General features: G+C 32.0%; 12 protein-coding genes, 7 non-coding genes and 1 pseudogene across 19 annotated transcripts; 5 read left to right on the top strand and 15 right to left on the bottom strand. All coding sequences in view use genetic code 11, as the record gives it.

Moving 5' to 3' along the window:
• Nucleotides 1-406: 406 nt before the first annotated feature.
• rps16 lies at nucleotides 407-610 on the bottom strand (annotated as a pseudogene).
• A 1,398-nt stretch (nucleotides 611-2,008) lies between these two features.
• trnQ-UUG lies at nucleotides 2,009-2,080 on the bottom strand. Its single transcript has one exon. It is a non-coding gene; the product is annotated as a tRNA-Gln (tRNA).
• A 437-nt stretch (nucleotides 2,081-2,517) lies between these two features.
• Nucleotides 2,518-2,703, top strand: psbK (photosystem II protein K). The gene has a single exon. It carries the CDS (start codon nucleotides 2,518-2,520, stop codon nucleotides 2,701-2,703), a length of 186 nt encoding a protein of 61 aa, YP_013613225.1.
• A 477-nt stretch (nucleotides 2,704-3,180) lies between these two features.
• psbI (photosystem II protein I) lies at nucleotides 3,181-3,291 on the top strand. The gene has a single exon. It carries the CDS (start codon nucleotides 3,181-3,183, stop codon nucleotides 3,289-3,291), a length of 111 nt encoding a protein of 36 aa, YP_013613224.1.
• Nucleotides 3,292-3,450: 159 nt separating this feature from the next.
• trnS-GCU lies at nucleotides 3,451-3,537 on the bottom strand. Its single transcript has one exon. It is a non-coding gene; the product is annotated as a tRNA-Ser (tRNA).
• A 1,533-nt stretch (nucleotides 3,538-5,070) lies between these two features.
• Nucleotides 5,071-5,142, top strand: trnR-UCU. Its single transcript has one exon. It is a non-coding gene; the product is annotated as a tRNA-Arg (tRNA).
• Nucleotides 5,143-5,363: 221 nt separating this feature from the next.
• Nucleotides 5,364-6,896, bottom strand: atpA (ATP synthase CF1 alpha subunit). Its single transcript has one exon. The coding sequence runs from the start codon at nucleotides 6,894-6,896 to the stop codon at nucleotides 5,364-5,366; it is 1,533 nt and encodes a 510-aa protein (YP_013613223.1).
• Nucleotides 6,897-6,982: 86 nt separating this feature from the next.
• atpF (ATP synthase CF0 subunit I) lies at nucleotides 6,983-8,276 on the bottom strand. The gene is made up of 2 exons: nucleotides 8,109-8,276; nucleotides 6,983-7,393 (listed from the first exon to the last, which is right to left on the bottom strand). The coding sequence occupies exons 1-2, from the start codon at nucleotides 8,274-8,276 to the stop codon at nucleotides 6,983-6,985; spliced, it is 579 nt and encodes a 192-aa protein (YP_013613222.1).
• A 446-nt stretch (nucleotides 8,277-8,722) lies between these two features.
• Nucleotides 8,723-8,968, bottom strand: atpH (ATP synthase CF0 subunit III). Its single transcript has one exon. The coding sequence runs from the start codon at nucleotides 8,966-8,968 to the stop codon at nucleotides 8,723-8,725; it is 246 nt and encodes an 81-aa protein (YP_013613221.1).
• A 1,082-nt stretch (nucleotides 8,969-10,050) lies between these two features.
• Nucleotides 10,051-10,794, bottom strand: atpI (ATP synthase CF0 subunit IV). Its single transcript has one exon. The coding sequence runs from the start codon at nucleotides 10,792-10,794 to the stop codon at nucleotides 10,051-10,053; it is 744 nt and encodes a 247-aa protein (YP_013613220.1).
• Nucleotides 10,795-11,046: 252 nt separating this feature from the next.
• Nucleotides 11,047-11,757, bottom strand: rps2 (ribosomal protein S2). The gene has a single exon. The coding sequence runs from the start codon at nucleotides 11,755-11,757 to the stop codon at nucleotides 11,047-11,049; it is 711 nt and encodes a 236-aa protein (YP_013613219.1).
• A 262-nt stretch (nucleotides 11,758-12,019) lies between these two features.
• Nucleotides 12,020-16,177, bottom strand: rpoC2 (RNA polymerase beta' subunit). Its single transcript has one exon. It carries the CDS (start codon nucleotides 16,175-16,177, stop codon nucleotides 12,020-12,022), a length of 4,158 nt encoding a protein of 1,385 aa, YP_013613218.1.
• Nucleotides 16,178-16,376: 199 nt separating this feature from the next.
• Nucleotides 16,377-19,238, bottom strand: rpoC1 (RNA polymerase beta). The gene is made up of 2 exons: nucleotides 18,798-19,238; nucleotides 16,377-18,008 (listed from the first exon to the last, which is right to left on the bottom strand). The coding sequence occupies exons 1-2, from the start codon at nucleotides 19,236-19,238 to the stop codon at nucleotides 16,377-16,379; spliced, it is 2,073 nt and encodes a 690-aa protein (YP_013613217.1).
• Nucleotides 19,239-19,264: 26 nt separating this feature from the next.
• On the bottom strand, nucleotides 19,265-22,477 carry rpoB (RNA polymerase beta subunit). Its single transcript has one exon. The coding sequence runs from the start codon at nucleotides 22,475-22,477 to the stop codon at nucleotides 19,265-19,267; it is 3,213 nt and encodes a 1,070-aa protein (YP_013613216.1).
• Nucleotides 22,478-23,402: 925 nt separating this feature from the next.
• On the top strand, nucleotides 23,403-23,482 carry trnC-GCA. The gene has a single exon. It is a non-coding gene; the product is annotated as a tRNA-Cys (tRNA).
• A 1,066-nt stretch (nucleotides 23,483-24,548) lies between these two features.
• Nucleotides 24,549-24,644, top strand: petN (cytochrome b6/f complex subunit VIII). The gene has a single exon. The coding sequence runs from the start codon at nucleotides 24,549-24,551 to the stop codon at nucleotides 24,642-24,644; it is 96 nt and encodes a 31-aa protein (YP_013613215.1).
• A 752-nt stretch (nucleotides 24,645-25,396) lies between these two features.
• psbM (photosystem II protein M) lies at nucleotides 25,397-25,501 on the bottom strand. Its single transcript has one exon. It carries the CDS (start codon nucleotides 25,499-25,501, stop codon nucleotides 25,397-25,399), a length of 105 nt encoding a protein of 34 aa, YP_013613214.1.
• A 430-nt stretch (nucleotides 25,502-25,931) lies between these two features.
• trnD-GUC lies at nucleotides 25,932-26,005 on the bottom strand. The gene has a single exon. It is a non-coding gene; the product is annotated as a tRNA-Asp (tRNA).
• Nucleotides 26,006-26,429: 424 nt separating this feature from the next.
• On the bottom strand, nucleotides 26,430-26,513 carry trnY-GUA. Its single transcript has one exon. It is a non-coding gene; the product is annotated as a tRNA-Tyr (tRNA).
• Nucleotides 26,514-26,579: 66 nt separating this feature from the next.
• trnE-UUC lies at nucleotides 26,580-26,652 on the bottom strand. Its single transcript has one exon. It is a non-coding gene; the product is annotated as a tRNA-Glu (tRNA).
• Nucleotides 26,653-27,045: the final 393 nt, after the last annotated feature.

Here is a 27,045-nt window from a genome sequence, read left to right as displayed (position 1 = left end):
AGCGGGTCGGTATTTAAAATGATAATAAAATCCAAAATATTAAATAAATTCTTTTTTATAATTTTAAAAATCACCTCATTGGGGGTAATGTATTTATAAGTCCAATTACTTACTTCACTTAGTAACTATTCTTTTTCTTTTTCCTATATTCTATCTTTTATCTCTATCCATTTTTTCATTTTGTTTTGAATATCGATATTAATTTCATTTCATTTTTTAGCTATGATTTGATTTACATTCGATATAAACAACAAGAAATAAAGGATTAGGTATGAATATAACAAAAGAGCGGGGGGATAAAAGATAAAAAAAAAGAGTTTTTAAAATCTATATACAAGTCATCCACACCCCTCTACCCCTCTTTTTTTTTATTTCATTAATTGAATTTCGTTTGTTGATTCGAGCTAAGTTCCATAAAAACACCTGCCTTTTTTGAAATATCCTGAACAGTTCCTGTAGGTTGAGCGCCTTGTTCAAGGAAATATAGAATAACAGGAATATTTAAATAAGTTTGATTCTTTATTGGATCATAATAACCCACTTTCCGAAGATCTCGCCCCTCTCTTCGGGATCGAACATCGATTGCAACGATTCGATAAACGGCTCATTGGGATAGATATAGATGAATAATGCACCCCCCCTAGAAACGTATAAGAAGTTTTATCCTCGTACGGCTCGAGGAAATTTTAAATTATATGTATGTAAATAATTATGATGTCAAATAAATCAAAAAAATCATCAAGTCAATTAAACTATGACTTAAGTATTTTTCTTTATGAAAAAGAAAAAAAACAACTCCTCATATTTGTAACCCCATAACTCAAATTGGATAATTCTCAAATAACTAAAACGAAAACAAAGCCTTTAGCTATTTATCTATTTCATTTATTGAGTGGTCTCTACCCCCTTTTCTTGCCCGTATTTCGTTTCTTTATAATTTTTTTTTTTTTTTTTTTTTTAATAGAATGTATGAGACAATTTGAAAATGGTATTTACTTGTTCCATGATCTTTTAGCTTTTATTTGAATCATTGGGTTTAGACATTACTTCGGGAATCTTAAATCTTTTCAAAAAAGGCAGCAACATACCATTTTTTTTTTCTCTGAAAGAATCATACAAAAGGTTAATTCCCGCGGATAAACTTTTGATCTAAATAGTTTTACTAATTCCAACAATTTTTTTGAACCTTGCTCAAATTGGATCCTTTCGATTTTTCTATCAAAAATTGACTTACGAAGTTGTTCTAACTTATTAATTTTCACTAACCTTAGATACTTGCCCCTGAGAAATGAAAAACTCGAGCTCCATCATGTACGATTTACATCATCAACCCCTTTTCCGCCCCCAAAACAATAAGTTCTAGTGGAACAGAACAAATGATGTCGAGCCAAGAGCATATGGATTTCTATATACTAGAAAAAAAATGGCGGATGTAAGAATCCACAGCTAATCTAATCAAGTCTTTCAAGTCGCACGTTGCTTTTTACCACATCGTTTCAAACGAAGTTTTACCATAACATTCCTTTAGCTTGGATCCAGTATGTAATTGATTCAATTATATGGAATCGTGAATAGTCATTGATTCAATCGATACATAATAATCGATCCTTTTTACGTCTCGGTTTTTCTTCTATAATAACGAAAACCTTTTTTTTTAATCAAGACGTAAAAAAATGAAAATTAACTCAATATTGTATCAATAAATTTTCGACTCTATTTTTGTAATTTGTAAAGTAGAAAAATTGGGAATTTATTGAAAAAAAAAAAAAATTATATTTATTATATCTATAGTTATATAGATATATAGTTATCCACAATATATAGTTATCTACAATCATTACATTTAAAAGAAAGGAAAAAACTCGACTTGTTTTTAAATTTACATTTTAGACAGCAAGTCGATTTAAATTAGAGACGAATAATTCAAAAAAAAGGGGGGCGGAGGATAATATTTATCCTGATATAAAATTTGTATTCAAATATGATATACATCATGAATGGATATCATCTGGGACGGAAGGATTCGAACCTCCGAATAGCGGGACCAAAACCCGTTGCCTTACCGCTTGGCCACGCCCCATTTTCGATTTGACACTAATAAACACTATTATTGATATTGGTTTTTCGTCAATTCCAGTTCAAAAATTTCTATCGAAAAATTTGTTGTTAGGATTTTTATATGCGTATATCTATCTATATATATAGTATAAAACTCAATTTATTGATCATTACATAAAATTCAATTAAGATATTGTATAGAAGTATGATTTCTTCTATTTTTGATTTAAGAATCAAAAGATTTTGAACTGGATAAGTTCAAATCAAAGAAGGATTTTGGAAGGTCTTATCTTATTTGATTCTTTTTTTTTTTAGTTTTATTCATAAATGAATATTAATTTATTGTATTTTTTATTTATTGTATTTTTATTAATATATATATAATAAAAAAAAAATAAAAATGAAAATTCTAATACAAAAAAAGTAAATTTTATTTTCTTAAAGAACAAAATGTTTGTTATGCTTAATATCTTTAGTTTGGTCTGTATTTGTATTCACTCCGTACTTTATTCAAGTAGTTTTTTCTCGGCGAAATTGCCCGAAGCCTACGCTTTCTTGAATCCAATTGTAGATATTATGCCAATAATACCTCTACTTTTTTTTCTCTTAGCTTTTGTTTGGCAAGCTGCTGTAAGTTTTCGATGAGATCTTTAATTTGAGTAATGTCTTACAAAAAATTAAGAATTTCTTAGAAAACTAAAATTCGAACATTTTCTAAATTTATAAGATCAGATAAGTCTTACAGTGTCAATTCTCAATTTCAATATTCAAATTTTTTGGTATATACAAAAAAATACGGACCATCTCATCATCTACATTTTTTAATTGAGAAATCCGAATCCTATTATTCGATTGGAACCCACCATTAATATCATACCTAGATTGCAGATATGAAAGAGTATTTTTGATAATAGGAATTATTGAGAAATAATAATCAAGGCTCGACTCTTACTACAAATCCAATCCATTTCCGAAACATATATATCTTATATATCTTATCAGAAATAACTATCTAATCACATTTTTTAGAAACTTAGTATTTATTAAAAGAAACAAAATGTGTAATATAAGAGAATCTATTCTCTTTCTTTGTCGTTTTTTAATTATCTTGGAGATTTTATAATGCTTACTCTAAAACTATTTGTTTACACGGTAGTGATATTCTTCGTTTCTCTTTTCATCTTCGGATTCTTATCTAACGATCCAGGACGTAACCCAGGACGTGAAGAATAAAAAAAAAAATGGATTCTGTGTTTTTTTTGCTTGTGCTGGATTTTTAAATATTTTCAGAATTTTATCTACTTTACATCTTTATCTTTAACTAGTAAATAAAAAATCAAACAAACAAGTAAAACAAACAAAGACGTTCCGAAAAAAATACCAAATCATCAACGGAAAGAGAGGGATTCGAACCCTCGGTACAAAAATTTGTACAACGGATTAGCAATCCGACGCTTTAGTCCACTCAGCCATCTCTCCCCAATTGAAAAAATAGAATTACTTTGTTTATGTGATATAACATAAACAAGAAGAACAAAAAAAGGAACTTAAAAAAAAAAGACTTCTTTATTATCTTATTTTTTATCTTATCTCTTTTTTCTATTTTATTTCTATAAATTATTATATTCTATAAATTGAAATATATTATTCTATTTTTATATTTATTTTTTAGTTTTTCTTTTTCTACAGTCAAAGAGCCCCGCCAGTACCTAGTCGGGCTCTTTTAATTCCCATGAATATTGAATAACAAAGATTTATTTGAATAGAATGTACTTTATTTGTAAAAAAAATACCTTCAGCAAAAACAAAATCCAAAAATGTAATTAAAACCCCGTCTTTCAAAATGCATTTCGTTAGGAGATCCTCTAATGAACCATGTCAATATTCTAATTATTAGAATATTACACCCCTCTGTTTTCTTTCTTAATTATGTCTGATTGCTTTGTTCGACAAAAGATACAATAATTATATTGTAGCGGGTATAGTTTAGTGGTAAAAGTGCGATTCGTTCCTTGAACCCCTTTATAGTTAAGGGATCCCCCATTTGATTAAAATCCGATCAAAAACTTTATTTCTTACTTAAAGGGAATCCTTTATACCTCTAAACGAATGATTTGCGGTATAATATACATTATCGTAATTTGTATACAAGAAGAATCAATTCTAAATTGACAAACTGAGTTCTAAAATTATGAAACATAAGTTTTTGAAATTGGATCAATAATCCGAGTTTTTTGAGTATGAGTAAAGCATCTATGGAGAAAGATATAGAAAGTTTATTTCTAATCGTAACTAAATCTTCCATTTTTTGTATAGTAGAGATTGAAGCAAAATAGCTATTAAACGATTATTTTAGTTTACTAGAGACATCAACATATTTTTTTTAGCTCGACGGAAATTTTATTCTTTTCCTAAAGATTATCTTAAATAGAAATAGAGAACGAAGTAACTAGAAAAAACATAGATTGTTATAAAACTGCTCTTCTAGAGGGATCATCTAAAAAGCAAGGTGTTTAAAAAACCTATTCATACAAAACAAAAAAGGCTCACATAGATGTTATGGGTCAATTTTTTTCCCATCTCGAAATTTCTTCCGTAAAGGAGCCGAATGAAACAAAAGTTTCACGTTCGGTTTTGAATTAGAGACGTTAAATCAAAATGATGAATCAACGTCGACTATAACCCCTAGCCTTCCAAGCTAACGATGCGGGTTCGATTCCCGCTACCCGCTTTTATTCCCTATTTTTTCTATTTGAATCTATCTTTTTTATTAGAATTATAGAATGAATCCAAAATTTTTAATGAATTTATTAATTTTGTTTTAGTTATTTATATTCAATTGAATTTTATTTTTGATTCTATATTTTCTTTATTTATTATATTATAAATATTGGATTTATCTATATCGATATAGATAGAATCTATATCGATATAGATAGATAAATATAGAATTCTTTTTTTTCTTTAACCTTTTTTAGTTAATAAGGTTAAAGAAGAAAAAAAAAAAAAAAAGCGTCCATTGTCTAATGGATAGGACAGAGGTCTTCTAAACCTTAGGTATAGGTTCAAATCCTATTGGACGCAAATTGGTTTACAAATATCTATCCATCTATCTATATAGATAGATGCAATATATACTTTGTCTTTATATTTTTTTTATTCTATTTTTTTTTTTTTTTTTTCTATTTTTTTTCTAATTCATTTTATTTATATTTTATTATTATACTCAAATGAAATAAAACAATATTAAAAGATACTAATTATAAAAATGGGAAAGTTAAATTATAAAGTTATTAAATGATTAATCAATTTTTTTCTACTTGTTCCTGGAGTAAAAAGAGTTCCATCTGTTCCTGAATAGCTTCCTTCAAAAGGTCTTCTGCTTCCCCAGTGAATGTCTTGGTAGAAGATATGATTTCTTTGAATTGAGGTTTATTCGTCTTTAAGTAAGCGCGTAACTCAACGAGAAATTTCCTTACCTGTCCAATTTCTAATGAATCAAGATAACCATTCGTTCCGGTATAAATAGTTATTATTTGTTCTTCCACGGTAAGAGGAGCTGATTGGGATTGTTTAAGCAACTCGCGCAATCGTTGACCTCTTGCTAATTGATTTTGAGTAGCTTTATCGAGATCAGAAGCGAATTGTGCAAAAGCTTCTAATTCTGCGAATTGTGCTAATTCCAATTTTAATTTACCAGCGACTTGTTTCATGGCTTTAATTTGAGCTGCCGATCCTACTCTGGAAACGGAAATACCGACATTAATAGCGGGTCTGATTCCAGCATTGAATAGATCGGCGGATAAGAATATTTGGCCATCTGTAATGGAAATTACATTAGTAGGAATATAAGCTGAAACATCTCCCGATTGGGTTTCCACAATTGGTAAAGCAGTCATACTTCCTTCGCCTAACTGAGAACTTAATTTAGCGGCTCTTTCCAAAAGACGCGAATGCAAATAAAAAACATCCCCTGGATAAGCTTCGCGACCAGGCGGTCTTCGTAATAGAAGAGACATTTGGCGATAAGCCTGTGCTTGTTTGGAGGGATCGTCATAAATAATTAAAGTGTGACGTTCACGGTACATAAAATATTCAGCCAGAGCTGCTCCTGTATAAGGGGCAAGGTATTGTAATGTAGCTGGAGAATCCGCTGTTTCAGCTACTACAATAGTGTAGTCCATTGCTCCTCTTTCTTGTAAGGTAGTCACCACTTGAGCCACAGAAGATGCTTTTTGACCAACAGCTACATAAACGCATATTACATTTTGTCCCTGTTGATTGAGAATTGTATCTGTGGCTACTGCTGTTTTACCCGTTTGTCTGTCTCCAATAATTAATTCTCGCTGGCCACGTCCTATGGGGATCATCGAATCAATAGCAATAAGTCCTGTTTGGAGAGGCTCATATACGGAACGTCTGGAAATAATACCGGGAGCGGGAGATTCGATTAAGCGAGATTCCGAAGCTGAAATTTCTCCTCGACCGTCAATGGGTTTAGCCAGGGCATTTATAACACGACCCAAATAAGCCTCACTTACTGGTATCTGAGCAATTCTTCCTGTTGCTTTTACCGAACTTCCCTCTTGTATCATCAAACCATCACCCATTAATACAACACCAACATTTTTGGATTCCAAATTCAAAGCAATGCCTATTGTACCCTCTTCAAATTCCACTAATTCACCCGCCATTACTTCATCAAGACCATAAATACGAGCAATACCATCGCCTACTTGAAGTACGGTACCCGTATTTACAATTTTTACTTCGGTATTATATTGCTCAATGCGTTCACGGATAATTTTACTTATTTCATCTGCACGAATGGTTACCATGAAAATTGCGTAATTTTATTTTTTTAGAAGAAAAAAATAATTCCTATACTCTATATTATAATAGAAAGACTAATTAGTTATTTTTATCAATTATTTTTTTCTTTCATCGTCCCAAACATGCCAATATTAACATTGACAGTACGAAAATGTAACTCGTTGTTCAAGCAACTATTTAGAGTTCCTAGAGCTCCCTGTAAGGCTTGTTGTAAAACCCGTTGTCGGACTTGATTAATCACTCTTTGTTGTTCAAAATGAATGGCTTCGTTTTTGTAATTTTCTAATTGTTCTAAAGTTGTATAAATTGAATTAATTAAATTCAATTTTTCTCGTTCGATCTCAGAATAGCCATTCACCCGAAACCGATCTGCTTCCGTTTCAACTTTCCTTAAACGTGCCTGGGCTTTTTCCAGCTGTTCAATCGCCCCTTCCCGTAGTTCTTCTGAATTTCGAATAGTTCTCAAGATTCTCTGTTTTCGATTATCTAATAAATCACTTAATGAAAGTAGATTCTCTTTCCATTCATTTCAAAATGTCTATGATCTCTTCCCGAACCAAACATGAACCTTTCGATTCATTTGGCTCTCACACTCAATTACTTATGGTAAATTTCCTTATTTTTTTTATCTAATGAACCTATCCTCTTTTCTCTATTTATATTTTTATAAAATATTGAAAACAATTCCCAATAGAAGACCAGAATATTCGGAGGACTCTTCTGACCAAACAAATATATGTCAGCAAAGTTGTTTTTTTTCTTCAAATCCAAAGAATTCTTATTAATTTATACATAGGTCATCGATTACGCATTGTTTGTATATAAAGGGAGGGTAAAATTCACCCGTTTTTTTTTTTCAATTTCTCGCCGTAAAGAGTATTCAAGCTATTTTATCGACATGAGTGTTCTATATCAAAAAAAATCGAAGAATTTTCTTGAAACCATTTCATTTCTGTATTAACATAGTGGTAGAAAGAGTACTACACTGCGTCTAGACTTCAAACTATTCACTTTAACCATGGTAATAGTCCAAAAGTATTGGTTAATAGAGAATCAAAGTAAATTTACCAATAAATCACGAAATGCTATGGTTCTTCAATATTTTTTTTAATAATTTAATAAAAAAAATGAATTAATTAATTCAGAAGTAATTCGCGGGATTATGCACATTTTCTTAGTTATAACGAAAAAGTGCAGTTTAGTTGGATCCAATCTATTCTTTGAAATAAACAACTCGCACACACTCCCTTTCCAAAAAAAACCAATACACCTAACACTACACTTAGATTTATTGGATTTGTTGCTAAAATATCGGTATTAAACCCGAAACTTCCGGCGGATGGCCAATAGCCCAAACAAAGGAAAGAATCGGTTATATTTTTCATATGATCTCATCTCCTCTTATGAATAGACTCATTTTCTTTCTACGACTCCTATATTATTTGAATTGGTCAATTAATTGGAAGATTCCCTATAAGAATGATACTTATATTATTTAGATACTAGTTCAATTAATTGGAAGATTCCCTATAAGAATGATACTTATTAGAATTAGATACTAGTTCTTATGTCAATTGCAAAATCTCTCTAGTTTTAACACTTTCCAAAATTTATAAAAAAAAAAAAAAAAGTTCGTTGGACTAAAAAAGAGAAGAAAGAAGGCGAATCAGTATGTAAATTCTTCACCTTTCAATTAGTCCTTCCCTTGTGTTCTTGTCCTAACGTTTAAATAATTTTAGGAGTGAAATCTTAATATAATTCGAAAAAGCAAAACCGGCAAAGCAAGTCCAGGGAAAAAAGTATATCTATTTTTATTTTCTTTTTTTTAGAATTAAACAAAAGGATTAGCAAATAAAAGCGCTAATGCTACAACCAGCCCATAAATTGTTAAAGCTTCCATAAAAGCCAGACTAAGCAATAAAGTACCACGTATTTTCCCTTCTGCCTCTGGTTGTCGTGCAATCCCTTCTACAGCTTGCCCTGCAGCAGTGCCTTGACCAACCCCAGGTCCAATAGACGCAAGCCCTACGGCCAAGCCAGCAGCAATAACGGAAGCAGCCGATATAATAGGATTCATGATAATTTCCTCATAACCTAAATAGAAAATAAAGAAATAGTTAATGATATAATCAACCAATAAATTATGAATTAATTATTCAATTACCAAGATTTATTCCGTTAAGGTAATTAAGAATAATTCCAAAAAAGAAGAATAGTTATTTAACTATACGAATTACTTCGAGATTTCTTTTTTGGTCTCTACCTACATAGTTTTTTTGTGAATCTGTATAACCTTTGTTTTTATCTTATCTTACATCTGAAACCATTCTTTGAATTCTTCGTTTTTTTTTTTTTTTTTTTTAGTCATTAAATATTTAATCCACAATTAGAGATGAAAGGGAAGGGCTTTGTTTTTTTGAATCCCTCTATAAATTTACAGTAGTAGCAGGGTAATTTTAGATATAAAATATTCAGATATATGGTTAGTTCATATATAACTAGTTCATATAGAATATCACATATACATGGGTTTCTTCTATGCTGTAAACCAATTATTTGTTTTTTAGCTGAAATCGAATTCAAAATAAAAAAATTCTTTGAAACCTCCAAAACCAAAACAAAGAAAGAATTATCTTATAGTGATCAGATTATATACACCCAGTTTGATCCTCCTCACCTCTACCCTATCTTTTTTTATCTTGTTTTTTTTTTTTTTTATTTCGATTTTGGTAATTATTGAATATGAATGTAATGAATCGAAATATATTCGTTAGATATAATTATTCTTTCATAGAAATATTTTAATTAGAGTGATCTAAATATTATTTTTTGAATTCTCTTTTGCTCTATCTTTGTATTTTTTTTATCTTTTTTGTTTTTTTTTTTTAGTTCTATTTTGTATCATTGAATTAAATGTGAATAAACGGGAATATCTTCTAGTTCTATATAGTCTAGTTCTATATAAGTATCTTTTTATCACACGTCGTAAACGTAAATATCACATATAATTATAACTATTCTATTTTTTTATTTTCTATTTCTTTTCGAATATCTATTCTAATATCTATATATATTGATGGTTACTAAGTAGATTATCTTGAGCCGCAGTAGATGTGCGGCAAGCTAAACGAAAAATACTATTTTTTAGAAAACAACCAGTCAATGGTGGCCTTCCATGGATTCACCTATATAAGCCGCAGCTAAAGTAGCAAAAATTAGAGCTTGAATACCGCTTGTAAATAATCCAAGGAACATGACAGGTATAGGAACTACTAAAGGTACTAACGAAACAAGAACAACAACTACTAATTCATCAGCTAATATATTTCCGAAAAGTCGAAAACTAAGTGATAAGGGTTTTGTGAAATCTTCTAAGATGTTAATCGGTAAAAGGATTGGAGTTGGTTGGATGTATTTACTAAAATAAGCTAATCCTTTTTTTGAAAGACCCGCATAGAAATATGCAACAGATGTAAGTAAAGCTAATGCAACGGTAGTATTTATATCGTTTGTGGGTGCAGCTAATTCCCCATGAGGTAATTGTATGATTTTCCAAGGCAAAAGAGCCCCTGACCAATTAGAAACAAAAATAAATAGAAACATAGTTCCAATAAAAGGAACCCACGGACCATATTCTTCTCCAATCTGAGTTTTGCTCACGTCTCGAATGAATTCAAGAACATATTCAAAGAAATTCTGACCGAAAGTGGGAATGGTTTGCAGATTTCGAATAACTAGAATGGCTGAAACTAATAAGAAAGCAATTACAACCCAAGAAGTAATAAGTACTTGGGCATGTACTTGGAAACTCCCTATTTGCCAATAGAAATGTTGACCTACTTCCACAGCAGATATATCGTATAATCTTTTGAATGTGTTGATAGAACATAATAAAACATTCATATTGTCCTGCCCTCTAAAAAAATAAGAACTTAAAAGGGAATTATTTTGATTCAAACATCTCCTTTCCTTTTTTGATTTGTCTACTTTCATTTTTGATTTTGAATACCGCGACTAATCCCATCCAATTTTCGTTTGTTCTTTTTCGATTTTTTTTTTTATTTTTTGTGCAATTTTTTACTAGTATAGTAACCGATTCCCTAAATTTATGAATCCCTCCAACCAAATCCAATAATTTATTTATCTTATTATTAATCAAGAATTTCGTATATAGCTAGAACGACCCTCACAAATTGCAAATACTAATTTGTTAAGAATTAATCGAATTGAGGCTATAGCATCATCATTAGCTGGAATCGAAATATCAGCTAGGTCCGGATCACAATTTGTATCGATTATACAAATTGTTGGAATTTCCAAAGTTATACATTCTCGAAGAGCCGTATATTCTTCTTGTTGATCGACGATTATTACAATATCTGGTAACCCCGTCATATATTTAATGCCGCCAAGATATGTTTCCAAATGAGCTAATTGTCTCTTCAATATAGCGGCATCCCTTTTTGGAAAAAAATGGAGTCTTCCCGTTTTTTGTTGCCTTCTCAAGTCCCTGAACTTTTGAAGTCGTGTTTCTGTAGTATACCAATTCGTTAACATACCACCGAGCCATTTTTTATTAACATAATGACACCGAGCTCTTATTGCAGCCCGCGCTACTGAATCAGCTGCTTTTTTTTTTGTACCAACAATTAAGAATTGTTTTCCCCCACTTGCTGCATCAAAAACTAAATCACAAGCTTCTGATAAAAACCGAGCAGTTCTAATAAGATTTATAATATGAATACCCTTACGTTTTGCAGATATATAAGGTGACATTTTAGGATTCCATTTTCTAGTACCGTGGCCAAAATGAACTCCTGCCCCCATCATCTCTTCCAAAATTATGTTCCAATATCTTTTTGTCATTTATATTTATCCCCACACTTTTCTTTCATTTCCATTTTTTTTTATTTTGCAATGAAAGAAAAAGACCCGATATACTGAAATAGAAATAAATAAGTGTTCCGAAGGAACCTTCTCTTCTACCGAAGATTGTCCATTGCTACATGATCCGGCCATTTTTTCTATTTTATACGATTATTCTCTTTATTATTTTTATTTTATTACAAAAAATTACAAAAATGACCGGAGATGAATCCGTCCTTAGGAATCATTCTTTGAGGAGTTATTAAATCCTAGATTGTTCGGATTTATCACATAAATTCTTTGAAATGAATAATTCTCTATGGTGAGACAAAATATCTCTCATTTTGTCCTTGAATATATTCTTTTTTTTTGTTTCCAAGGTAATTTTGGTATATTGCATTGACTTTGAACGGTGCATTATTCTTTTGAACCCGGTACCAACAGGTATCATTCCTCCTAAAACAACGTTCTCTTTCAGACCTTTCAACCAATCTATGCGACCTCGGAGAGCGGCTTTTGCTAAAACTCTAGCAGTTTCTTGAAAACTTGCTTCAGATATGAAACTTTGAGTATTGAGAGATGTTTTTGTTATTCCCAATAATAGAACTCTATAGCAAATCGCCTCTTCTAAGGCACGCCCAGCTCGTTCGGCTCGCAACAATCCAATTAGTTCACCGGGCGAAAAAACATTAGACATTCCATCTTCTGAAACCAATACTTTTGATGTTATTTGACACACAATAATTTCTATATGTCTATTATGGATGTAAACTCCCTGGGATCTATAAACTTTTTGAATTTTATTAACCAAAGAAATACGACTTTGCGCTACAGTTAGCTCAGCACCAACCAAGAATCCCCAAGGAATGCCAAGAATTCTTGTTATACGCCCGTTCCAAGTATCAACTCTCTTTTCTAGGTTCATCGATATTGAATCAATCGAACGAACTTCTAATACCTGTTCCACTTTTGGAAGACCTTGTGTTATATCACCTGATCTAGATTTTTCATATATAAATGTAACTAATATATCTCCTTCAGAAAGTATTTCTCCATAATGGCCATGAACAGTTGCTCCTGGAGTCGCCAAATAAGGGTTAGCCAATCTTATCCCTACAGAATCCATTTGAACAATTAGAACTTGACCCGATTTTAAGTGTAGTGCATTTTTCGTTTGAACTATACATACATTTTCGCAAATAAATTGCCCAAGACTAATTATTAGAAACGTTTTTTCACAATAATTATGATGGAGAAAATGCCAATTCAAATAGAATGGATTTAAAACGATGTTATTACATAGATCAGGTTTATAAATTTTATCGTTTTCGTCCATTAAATAATATTTGAATACTTGAAAAGTTTCCTTGAATTTGTCAAGTTGCAAATTTTTATTTATCGAAATCTGATTATGAGTTATTAAACGGTAAAAATAAAAATTTGCAACTTGAAGGGCTATTCCTAAAGGACCTAACGAATTATGAATTGGAATTATAAGATCTCTTTGAATTTGATTAATTTCTTCTTTTATCCCATTGTAATATTTTACATCATTGAATGATCGTATTTGAAAACAATTAGATGATGACAAAATTATAAAAGATCGGCATTTCTCATTTCTATTCAACAACATACGAATAGTTCCGTGATTTTGGCTAAGTGATTGTTGAATTTTTTCCTTCGAATCAATAGAAAAAAATGGATTGATGTTGGTCCGATCCGACTCATTATCTGAGATAAATCCTGAACCGGGCGGATCATTCCTTTTTCTTATATATGAAATATGGGATTTCACTAAGTCAATTCTTAAGAAATATCTAACCAAACCATTTGTACTTACTTCAACAAAAGAAGCATGCGCATTTTCTAAAGAAGAACATTTTTTGTTTTGATCCCAATTTAAGACTAAACAAGTCCGAACTAATTGAATACTTGTATCATAAATTCCCCGAATTGATTTTCCATTTCTAGAAAGAATATAATTTATAACTTTAAGTTCCAGATTATCTCTTTCTTGGAACATATCTTTCGGAAAAAGTTTTACTAAATTGATACCATCCGCTATTTCATATAAAATGACGGGTCGAACCAAAACAAAATACTTTTTTTTTGTAATTGTGATCCATTGGACATAGATCCCATTTTTCATTTTTTTTGATTCTTTTAAATTTTTTTTTACTATTCGGGGTGGTATCAAGATGGCACTGTGTCTGGATATTTTATCCATTTCTTCGGGAAAATAGATATCCCCGGAAAATATTTTTAATTCAATCTTTTTTTTTTTCTTCTCCATTCGGACCAATCCCCCTACTCGACTTCTTATATTAAAAGTGATTGGTGTATCTACTTCAACGATACTATTGTTCCGTACCATTATGAAAGAAGATTCTGGTAAAATATGCACTTCCTCGGGAATGAAAAAAAAGCGATCTACTTTGATTTGGTATTTTGGCTTAAATTCTTTAACTCCTTTATACTCAATTAAAAAATCCTCTTTTTTTAAAATGGAATTTATACCTATAGTCCTATATTTAGTAATTCCTGAACTCTTTGTTCGGTATTGAGGATCGTCGAAATAAGCAAGAATACTATTTCTACAAAAAATACCATGGATTGGTATTTCAATCGAGATACTGGAAGCTAACATTAGTTCTTTGTCTCGTTTTTGAATAGATTGGAATGGAAATGGAATGATGACTCTATTTCTCCGCCTCTTTGCTAATAAATACGTAGTATCATATAAAATAGCAGTATGTGTAAAATTACAATGATCTATACATATGATTTGATTAAATATTGAATAATCTGGAATCCTTCTTTCTTTTTTATCAGAAGGCTTGAAACGAAATAATTTATGTCTTACTTGATCATTACTTACTAAAAGGTTATAAATATCTCTTTCTCCAGTAGAAAGAAAATGGATGCTCATTTGATCTTGATCTTTTCGGAGTGAAAAAGAGATTGAACCGGACCTGTATGATTTTCCTGATAATATCCATAAATGACTTGTTTTTGGTAAAATATGGACATTACTATATCTAAATTCTGATGCATGGTACACATCGGTACTCCAATGCATTTCTCCTTCTAAATCAGAATAGACATGTTTTCGAACTTTTTCTTTTAAATTCAAAGTGTCTGTTCCTGCGCGAATCTCGGCAATCACTTGTTCTGATTTTACATATTGATTATTTTGAACTAATAGAAAACTTTTTGGTGGAATAGTAACATTATGTGTAATATCACCACTTTCAATAGTTACATACAAGTCTATATAACATAGAAAAGCAGGATGCCCGTGACGTGTACGTGTAGGATGAACCAAATCCTCATTGAATTTTATTTTTCCATTATAAGGTGCTCGCACATGTTCTGCAGTACCCCCAGTGAATACTCCGCCCGTATGAAAAGTTCTTAATGTTAGTTGAGTGCCAGGTTCTCCAATTGATTGACCCGCAATAATACCTACAGCTTCTCCTAATTCCACCAAGTGGCCATGAGTAGGACTTTGGCCATAACACAATCGGCAGATCCAAGAAGTATTCCTACAGGTAAAGGGGGTTCTAATAAATATTGGTTGTGTTTGAAAGGTTTTAAATCGATTGATAAGTCCAATTCCAATATCTTGATTTCTAATGGCAATGCATCGCGAACCTCTGTATATATCGTCTGCTAATACACGACCAATTAATGTTTGTATCCAAATTCTTTCCGGCATCATCCCATTCTGGGTATTCACCGAAATTCCTCTAAAGGTACCACAATCTGTTCGACGTACAACAATGTGTTGAACCACTTCAACAAGTCGGCGTGTAAGATATCCAGCATCTGATGTTCGTACAGCAGTATCTACAACCCCTTTACGGGCTCCGTAGCAAGAAATTATATATTCTGTTAAAGATAGCCCTTCGCGTAAATTGCTTTGAATAGGTAAATCAATCATTTGTCCTTGTGGGTCCGACATTAATCCTCGCATACCTACTAATTGGTGTACTTGAGATGCATTTCCTCTAGCTCCCGAAAAAGACATTATATGGACTGGATTAAAGGGGTCGGTCATCCTAAAATTAGGATTCATTTCTTGTCGCAAATATTCACTTGTAGCATACCATATCTCAATGGATTGACGTAATTTTTCTACCGCATGTACATTCCCATAATGGTGATGTTTTTCCAAAATCAAGCTTTGTTGTTCAGCATCTTGGACTAGCCACCCTTTAGAAGGTATTGTTAAAAGGTCATCAATTCCTAATGAAATGGATGTAGCCGTAGCTTGACGGAATCCCAGAGTCTTTACTTGATCCAGGATATGTGATGTATATGCCATTCCGAAATGATCTATTAATCTGCTAATAAGTCGTTTAATGGCAGTTCCACCTATCACTTTATTGTGAAAGACTAGATTGGCCCGTTCTGCCATAAGTACCTCCATATTCCACTCAGTGGGATTCGGTTCGACAATGGGTTTGAGTCAATGATTGGAAAACTTCCTTTTCTTTATCTTTATTTGTATAGAAATTGAAAAACTATGATCCTAGTTAAACCGGGAAGATCTGAATTTACACCGGTATCTTAAATTTGCTTATCTTAGATATCAACCATCTATATGATTAGATATCCTAGATATCATATGAGTAGGCCCGGCAAAAACCTTGTATAGCTTCTTCGATTTCTCGATAAAAAGAAATATGACCAACAGTGGTTCGAATGTATATAGAACGAATTTCTTTTTTTGTACTTCTTACTACTAGATAATGCCCATAAATTTCATGATAGGTACCAAAAGATTCGTAATGAACTTCGATAGGAACTTCTCGTGACGAAATAATGCGTTGATCTAGTCGCCACCGGAGCCACAAAGGACTATCGAAGTTTATTCTTTTCTGTTGATAAGCTCCAATTGCATCATAGGAATTACAAAAAAAAGGTTCTTTTTTTTTCGTATACTTATATTTATTATCTCGAATTCGTTCATTTTTATAATTTCTGCAATTCCATGGATTATACCTATTTGAATAAATACCTCGGCGATTTCCATTCGTTAATACGTAAAGTCCAATAAGCATATCTTGAGTTGGTACAGAAATTGGATCCCCAATAGCCGGAGACAAAAGGTTCGTATGAGAAAACATAAGTAAACGAGCTTCTGCTTGAGCTTCTAAAGATAAGGGCACATGAACAGCCATTTGATCCCCATCAAAGTCTGCATTAAATCCCTTACAAACTAATGGATGCAAACAAATAGCACGCCCTTCTACTAAAATGGGTTGGAATGCCTGTATACCTAATCTATGCAGAGTAGGTGCTCTATTCAGCAATACGGGATGTCCCTGCATAACTTCTTGAAGTACTTCCCATACAATCGGTTCTTTTTCTCGAATTTTATTCTTAGCAATTCCTATGTTCGAAGCAAAATGTTTTCGAATTAGACCACGAATTAGAAATGTCTGGAAAAGTTCGATTGCTATTTCGCGGGGTAATCCACATCGATGTAATGAAAGTGATGGACCTACGACAATGACAGAACGCCCCGAATAATCAACTCGTTTCCCAAGCAGAGTTTCGCGAAATCTTCCCTCTTTACCCTCAATTATATCAGAAAAAGATTTGTAAACCTTATTATGACCGTCCCTTATCGGTTGTCCGCGGATTCCATTATCCAGAAGTGTATCCACGGCTTCTTGTACCAATTTTTCCTGACACATTACTAATTCTCCTGGCGTAGATCTACTTGTTGTTAATAGATCAATAAGAGTATTATTCCGATAGAGAACTCTTCTATATAGCTCATTAATATCCGAACTCATTAGTTTACCCCCATCTATTTGAATAATCGGTCTCAATTCAGGAGGAAGAACTGGTAAGAGACATAAAACCATCCATTCTGGTTCTATATTTGTTCGGATAAAATGCTTAGCTAATTCTATGCGTCGAACCAAAAAATTCTTTCTTCTTCCAACTTTTCGATTTTCCCATTCGTTTTCATTGTCCGTAGATCCCTCTTCCCCTAATTCTTTCCACTCTATCAATGAAGAATCAATAAGAATTCTCAAATCTAGATCGGCTAATTGTTCTCGGATAGCACCAGCTCCACTTGAAATTTCTCGATTTCGAAATATATCAAAACCTTGGGTAGTAAAAAAAAGTGGTATGCTGTGTTTCCAAGATTGGATTTCATATTCGAATGAACCCCGTAATCGTAAGAAAGTGGGTTTTTTAAATACGGGTCTAGCAAACGAAAAATTTAGATAGGATCCAATCCAATAAGATCTCCCCTTTTCAAAATCGGACGTGAAGGTTTCCTCTCATCCGGCTCAAGTAGTTATACCAAATAAAAAAAAGCAAAGGGTTTTCACTTTCAAATTATATAAAACCTCTAATCTAAAATAAAAGGTTTACTCTTTACTCAAGTTCTCACTAAATATCAATCAACATTTCATTGACGCATTCTTTTTTTTTTATTTTTTTAATTATTTATCCAATTCTCTATTAAGACAGAAAAGAAATGAAATGTAAAATTCTTGAGTAGTCTACCCCCCTTCGAATGGGTAATCTCCTAAAATTTTTGAATTAAATAAAATAAAGGAGTATCCTTAAATTCATAAGAGATTTACTTGTCTATGTATCATTCCATTCGATCTTTTAGGTCCAAACGTCTCCTCGATGGTTATATCAGAATGTCCTTATAAACCTATATGCGATGTATAGACTTCTGCAACCACGATATATTTGCTTATTTTATTTGTTTATTTGAACAAAATTTCAGTTCTTTCTAAAAAAGATGGAATAGTTAATTCTACAAAAAATATTTTTTTTTTTTTCACGAGGTACATACAGTTACAAATTTATATTTCGAAGTTCATATTTTTTTGTTACTGATTTGACCATAGACCAATTTCCCTTTTATTAGGGAGTAGTCAATACATCCATAATTCTGAGCTTCATGTTACTCATCCCAAGAGACATGTCAGATTCAGGGCATCCCAATTAAATGAAATGACAGTTTCTCATTCGTAATCTGTACAATCCAAATTTTTATCAAATGACACATCGCAGTATACTAGACTTTCTAATTCCTTTAGAGGTTTATCTAAAAGATTTGCGATATAACTAGGAAGACGTTTCAAATACCACACATGAGTTACTAGGCATGCCAGCTTTATATAGCCCATTTGATATCTACGTATCCGAGAATCAATAAATTCTACTCCGCATTGTTCACAAAATTTTGGGTTGTCCTTTTTATCTCTGATTACTCGATAATTTCCACAAGCACAAATCCCACTTTTTATAGGTCCGAAAATTCTTTCACAAAATAATCCATCTTTTTCGGGTTTATTAGTTTTGTAATGAAAAGTATAAGGTTTTGTTACCTCCCCCACTATCTCTCCATTCGGTAGGATTTTTTTTGCCCAAGCACTTATTTGTTGAGGAGAAACTGATCCAATTCGGAGTTGTTGATGTTTATACTGATCAATCATAAAATAAAAATTCTGATTCAGTCCAATTAAGCTTCCTTCCTATGAATCCGGAAGTTCTTCTCGCATACAAGGAAATGATTCAGTTCCATAACTAAAGATCGTAATTCTCGAACGAGCAATCGAAAAGATTCTGGAGCATCTGTAGGTTTAGGTATTGTTCCTCCAATGATCGTAGTCCCAAGTACTTCTTGGCGAGTTTTAATATGATCAGATTTATAAGTAAGCATCTCTTGTAAAATATGAGCAACACCAAATCCCTCCAAGGCCCAAACCTCCATTTCGCCTACCCGTTGTCCTCCCTGTTTGGCCCTTCCTCTAAGTGGTTGTTGCGTAACAAGTGCATAATGTCCACTGGAACGTCCGTGTATTTTATCATCAACTTGATGAATTAATTTCAAGATATAAGGCTTTCCCATTATAGCAGGTTGTTTAAAAGAATTGCCTGTTCTTCCATCAAATATTCTGCTTTTTCCGGGATACTCGGGTTCAAATATCCATGGATTCGATGTTTGTTTACTGGCTTCATATAATTCAGAAAACACAAGTTTTCTTGAAGCTTCTTGTTCATATCTCTCATCGAAAGGTGTTATTCGATAATGTCTATCCAGCATACCTCCTGCTAACCCGAGTGAACATTCAAATATTTGTCCTACATTCATTCGTGAAGGTACCCCTAATGGATTGAAGACCATATCAACAGGTCTTCCATCTTGCAAATAAGGCATATCTTGTCTAGACAAAATCTTTGAAACGATACCTTTATTTCCATGTCTCCCGGCCACTTTATCTCCTACCTTAATTTCACGTTTCTGTAAAATATATATACGAATCGTTTCTGGATTATAACTGGAACCTCCCTTTTTTTGGATCCATCTCACATCAATAACTCGACCCCTACCACCTATAGGTAGTTTTAGACAAGTTTCCTTTGAGGTGGATACCTGAATGCCAAGTATAGCTCGTAATAATCTATCTTCCGGGGAATACGAGGATTCTTTCGCTATTTGAGGCGTTAATTTACCCACTAAAATATCGCCCGTTTCTACCCATGACCCCAGGATCACAATTCCATTTTTGTCTAAATTTCGGAGTAAATGGGCTTCTAGGTGTGGAATTTGATTAGTGATTCTTTCAGAACCATAGCTTGTCATATGAGTCTGAATTTCATATTTCCGTATGTGAAAAGAAGTATAAATATCTTCATAGATCAGACGTTCACTAATGAGTACAGCATCTTCAGAATTGTAACCCTCCCATGGCATATAAGCTACTAATACGTTTTTTCCCAAAGCGAGTTCGCCGCCAACTGTAGCAGCACCATCCGCTAAAATTTGTCCCTTTTTAATGTATTTACCTCGCTGAACCTGGGATTTTTGATGCATGCAAGTATTTTTGTTGGAACGTTGATATATAGTTAATGGAATGCTTAGGGTATCCCCATTACCAAATAAAAAAATCTTGTCAGTATCGGTATAAATGATGTTTCCCTCGTGTTCCGCTATAGCGGAAACCCCTGAATCTAAAGCTACTTGACGTTCTAATCCAGTTCCAACAATGCATTTTTCGCACCGAGAAAGCGGAACTGCTTGACGTTGCATATTAGAACTCATTAAAGCTCGATTCGCATCATTATGTTCGATAAAAGGAATTAGGGAAGCTCCAATAGAAAAATATTGGAAGGGAAAAATACTTCGAAGATGAACCTGTTCCCATGCAATTGTAAGAAATTCTTGACGGTATCGGGCTGGAACAATCTGTTCCTCGTGAATATCTCGATTAAGTGCCAAAGAATTTCCTGTTGCTACCATATAGTATTCATCTCTACTTGGTGATAAATAAAGCATGCGTATTCTTTTAGATCTCTCAGAGATTTCATAAAATGGACTTTCTATAGACCCCCAACTACCAATCCTCACATGAATTGCTAGAGATCCAATAAGTCCAACATTAATTCCTTCAGACGTGTCAATTGGACAAATGCGTCCATAGTGACTAGGGTGGATATCTCGTATCCGAAAACTAGCAGTTCGCCCTGTCAATCCTCCGGGGCCCAAATAACTCAATTTTCTTCCATGAACTATTTGGGTCAATGGATTGGTTTGATCCAAAACTTGAGATAATGGATGTAATCCAAAAAAAGATTCATAAGTAGTTGTTAATGGAGTTGAAGTCACCAAATTCTGAGGAGTTGGTATCAATTTATGTCTAATTGCTCCACATATAGTTCCTCTAACCATATTTTCTAAACGAACCAGGGCCAATCCAAATTGATCTTGTAATAGATCTGCTACGGAACGAATACGTTTGTTTTTCAAATGATTTATATCGTCAAATATGCCCATTCCAAATTTCATTCCAATCAAATGATCCGCAGCTGTCAATATATCTCGTGGTAACAGAAATGTATTGTTCTGAGGTATATCAAGATTAAGCTTTTGGTTCATATTTCGTCGACCAATCCTTCCTAATTCACATCTTTGTTGAAAAAATTTTTTTTTTAATTCTTTACATAAAGATTCAGAAAATACTGGATCTCCGCCAACACAAGCAAATTGTCGATAAAACTCCAAAATGGCATTTTCTTTTGACCCTATTTTTTTTTTATCCTTATCATTTAGGAAAGACACGAAAATTTCAGGATAACAAACATTCTCTAGAATTTCGCTTAAATTCGAACCCATAGCTGATGATAGAACTAGAATAGAGATTTTCTGTTTCCTACTCACACGAGCCCATATCCTTGCTTTTCTATCAATCTCTAATTCTAATCTCCCCCCCCAATCTGATATTATGGTGCCGGTATAGACCGAAATTCCGTTAGGGTCCAATTCTGAACGGTAATAGATACCAGGGCTTTGCAATATTTGATTGATTACAATTCTGTATATTCCATTTACTATAGAAGTTCCCAGAGAATTCATTAGAGGAATGTTTCCAACAAAAATAGTTTGTTCTTGTATGTCTCTACTACTTTTCCAAATTAATCCCGCGGATATATATAATTCAGCAGAATATGTAAGCGATTCATATACAACATCTTTTTCATTTATTGAGGGTTCTAATAATTGATATGTTTCTACAAATAATTGAAATTCAATTTCTTGATCTGTATCCTCAATTTTTGGAAACTTTAAAAGACCTTCTATTAAGCCCTGATCAATGAACCTACAAAACCCTTCAAATTGTATCTGATTCAATCCAGGTACTGTAGACATTCCTTCATTTCCACCCCCAAGCATTTTCAATTTCCCTGTGAATTTTATAGAAAAATATTCCACGATTTGCTGTCATTCTTTATCAAATCACATGAATCTATTTAGCAATAATGGAATTTTTGTTCTTTTTACTGAATTACATGAAATTTTACCTAACCCCGTGTATGAAATACCTATTATGAAAAGAGAAATAAAATAAAATTTTAAACTCAACTTCGAAGGAAGGAATTCGCAAAGAAAAGAGATATTTTGAACTATTTTTGGAGAATACGATTAGAGTGTGTAATGTAATAAGGCTTGTATTTATTTTACACGCATAGATCTAATTCCAGCTATATATAGATATAATAGATCCGTCTCTAACTTTATTATGATAGTCCATATTCGAATTCGAGCGGATAGCAGATAAATATGTATTCGTATTTTAAATTGCAGTCATATTCGTTCGGGACAACACATAACATATCGTCTTCATTTTTACAATTTTTCTATTCAATCTATTTATTCAATCTATTTAATATAAATAGAAAAATTGTAAAAAAAAAAGGGAGAAGCACCAGAATTTCCTGAAAATTCCATATAGTATATATATATATATGCATAAGATACCCGATTAGATAATATTTGTGTAACAATTCCAATTTATGTTCTAGGGTTTACATATACTGACAATTGCTGCTATAATTGGAATGAAGCAGGTTTTTTTTTCAATTTAAAATCAATATGGATTGGTTATATATCAACTTTGATTTTATTATCTCATTAAGTATCTCATTAATAAAAAAAACCATTCTAGATTCAAATATTCAAGAATCATTCATAAATTAATAGTTAATGGTTGCGATTTGTCTCAAGATTTTTATCGTATGTGACAGAAGGTGTAAGCTTTTTTTTTCATTTCAATAGAAAAAAAAGGGCGGGTATTCTTATACACTTCATATATCTATTTGGCGGCATGGCCGAGTGGTAAGGCGGGGGACTGCAAATCCTTTTTCCCCAGTTCAAATCCGGGTGTCGCCTTATCGACAAGAGATTTAAAATGAAATATTGTATTACGTTTTTTTTTATAGAAAACTTTTTTACAACAGAAGTTAGCGAGTGAAAGACTTGTTTGATTATAAATTATAAGAATCGGGAGGTTTGTTCTAAAAAAAAATACTGTAAATCTTTTCGTCTCGAATTCAAGGAAAGATTCTAATAGTGAAAAGGAATCGATCCATTTTGAAATGATAGTTCTTTCACTACACAACTATTGTAGTGTACGTCTACTTACCGAGTCTTGAATTAGATTGGATAAGTCGTATAGAGAATTACATTTTTAGTTAGAGAAGGGGCGGAAGAAAAACCTTGTATAGAAAGTATATGAGCGCTTCTGCATTTAATCTGCATTTAATCAATATTAGTTAGATTAGTTAGATTGAATAGTTCATTTAGCTAATTTGCTTTCTTAAAAGTATATCTATATATATCTATATAGATATCTATACCTATATTCTAATAAAATTGGAAAATTATTCTATATCTATATTATAATATAAAATCGAAATAAAATCGAAAATAGAAATCAAAAAAATCTTTCTCTTCACCAACCTCTAGTAAAAAAAATGGATAGGAAAGATATTTTCCTATTATTTTAGAGAACGAATCGGGAGACATTAAGGGATTTTTTCAAATAGAGATAAGAATATAAGTTTGCAAATTAATATGTCTTGATTCTTTTTTATTCTATTATTTTATAAAATCGAAATAAAATCGAAAATAGAAAGTAAAAAAAATCTTTCTCTTCACCAACCTCTAGTAAAAAAAATGGATAGGAAAGATATTTTCCTATTATTTTAGAGAACGAATCGGGAGACATTAAGATTTTGGGATTTTTCCAAATAGAGATAAGAATATAAGTTTGCAAATTAATATGTCTTGATTCTATTTTATTCGATTTTTTTTTTGACTCTGTACCGGCAATTTCACTATTATTATAATATAATATTTTTATATTCTTGTATTTTTAGTTAATAATACAAAAAAAAATAATAGAAGAAAAATTTTGGAACAATAATGAAATAATTCCTTCATATTGATAGAGATAGGAGACAAAATTTACATGGATATCGTAAGTCTTGCTTGGGCTGCTTTAATGGTAGTTTTTTCATTTTCTCTTTCCCTCGTAGTATGGGGAAGAAGTGGACTATAAGGGTACTAATAATTGAGTTTAAGGGATCAAAGTACCAATTTTGTGTTTTCTACCCCGGTTTTGATTACATTTTGGAACTGTTGAATTAGAGTATTTCATTTATACTAATTAATTGGATTCAAATTAAAAATATATCTGCATTTCAGAGTTCTATTATATTATAGTGGTCTAATGTATTCTATGTATATTGTAGAAATAGAAAATACTCTTTCAATCAAACAAATATTTGAATTATTCCCATATTTATTCGTATTTTGAAAAAATCAACAAGGGAATCCAAAATAATAGGAAATTGATTCCTATTCCAACCGAATTCTTCGTAAAATTTCTATTTCGATGAACTGACTCTTACCTATATAGAAAATGAGGGACCGCGTAGCCCCCATTCCTACTTTTTTACCCCTCCCTTTTTTTTAATATATTGATATTGAAAAGAATCCGAAATCTAAAAAAATTAGAATCGGAAGAATATGAGTTGTTTTTTGATTATTTCAGATTTCTTGGAATCAATACAAATTAAGTAGATGAAACTAAAAAAAAATTAAAAAATTTTGAACGCAATTCTATAAAATCCAGATAGTAGAAATGAAATCTATTTCTACTATCTGGATTACACTGATTGTAGTCCGATCATTTTTTTTAGACTAAGACCCTAAAATGAAAACCTTTTTCATTTTTTTTATTAAATCATTGATTATATTGATAAAAATTAGGGAGTCATATTAATATTAAGAAGTAATATTTAATCGAAATTAGTCACTTTTACTTACCGTTTTTACGTAAATTATAAGTAAAAAAGCAGTAGGAACTAGAATAAACAGTGCAGTAGCAATAAATGCGAGAATATTTACTTCCATAATCTCTATATATGTTTTATTTCTCTTCGATTTCCAATGATAAAAATTAGGGATTTAATCCCATAGAATATAGATGATAAATCTTTCATCGATAAATTCAACAATGGTATAAATTTGATTTCGATGATATGATATTAAATCGCATCAATATCACGAATAACAATATCTGAGCTATCAAATCGACTCATCGTCGAGAATTAAATAGTATAACATAGGAAGATCTTTTATCCATACTAAATAAAACCAAAAAAACATTTCTTTTTGACGCAATTAAAAATTTCCTTTTCTTTTTTTGTCGAAACCTTTACCTTACCTGAAAAAAGAAAAAAAGCAGAAGATATCCCTATTAGGAATAAGATTTTGTTTATTCTTTTGATTCCCTTTCAAACAAAAAATGAATGGATGTCTTTTTGATTGGATTTGTATCCATCGGGACTGACGGGGCTCGAACCCGCAGCTTCCGCCTTGACAGGGCGGTGCTCTGACCAATTGAACTACAATCCCAGGGAAAAGGGTGTATAGCATACACATTTTTACGGTATCTTTCAAACCTTTTTTTCTATTTAGGATTCGAACCATTTTGCTGTAAATGAAAGAGGAGGATTTTTGTATATCTATCTATATATAGATAGATATATATCGATATCCACTTTAGTGAGATCAACACAGATTACGTTTGTTATTGACAAATCTATTTTGAAAATTTAATCAATAAAAAAAGTTTTTATTTTCCTTATATTTTCGATTTACAGATCTTGATATGAATCTAGATTATTTGAAATATTCGAATTTGTGGAAATATGAAATAAAGAAAAAAAATAGCATTTAGGGATGTTTCAAATTTTGATTCTTCCGTATCAGAGCGCATCAATCATTTCCGGAGAACAATAAATGGGTTATATAATTTCATTGTGGATCGGCAAATTCTTGGGCCGAGCTGGATTTGAACCAGCGTAGACATATTGCCAACGAATTTACAGTCCGTCCCCATTAACCGCTCGGGCATCGACCCAGGAACAGGAAGAATACATTTCCGTTTTTATTGAAAATTCATGATCAACTTCCTTTCGTAACACCCTACCCCCAGGGGAAGTCGAATCCCCGCTGCCTCCTTGAAAGAGAGATGTCCTGAACCACTAGACGATGGGGGCATACTTGCCCGACCGCCATTATACTACGTTCATAGTATGAACAGTTTTTTGAAATTGTCAATATAATAATATGATTCGATCAAAAAAAATTTTCCATCTTTCAGAATTCCATAGAAATTTTGGATTCATCATTTAGATTTCAAATTTGTTTATTTTTATTTCAATCGTTAATAATTAGAAAATGAAAAAAAAAAAAAAATTAATTTAAAAGAAAGTCAAATAAACAAAAAAACAATAGGCATTAGAAATGATTGCTTTGTTGGAAAGGACGGGAGGTTAAGTTAAAACTTTATTTCTTTCACTTTCTTTCGTTCATTATTAAGATTCGATAGGTATATTTATCACTCATACTAAGCCGGGAAATCAAAATTTGGTTTAGGGACAGGACAAATT

This window comes from Cajanus cajan, chloroplast (assembly GCF_000230855.2).
Source record: "Cajanus cajan chloroplast, complete genome".
NCBI classification, from domain to species: Eukaryota; Viridiplantae; Streptophyta; class Magnoliopsida; order Fabales; family Fabaceae; genus Cajanus; species Cajanus cajan.
Note: the sequence above shows the minus strand (reverse complement) of the source record. Positions and strands in the feature narration are given on the sequence as shown.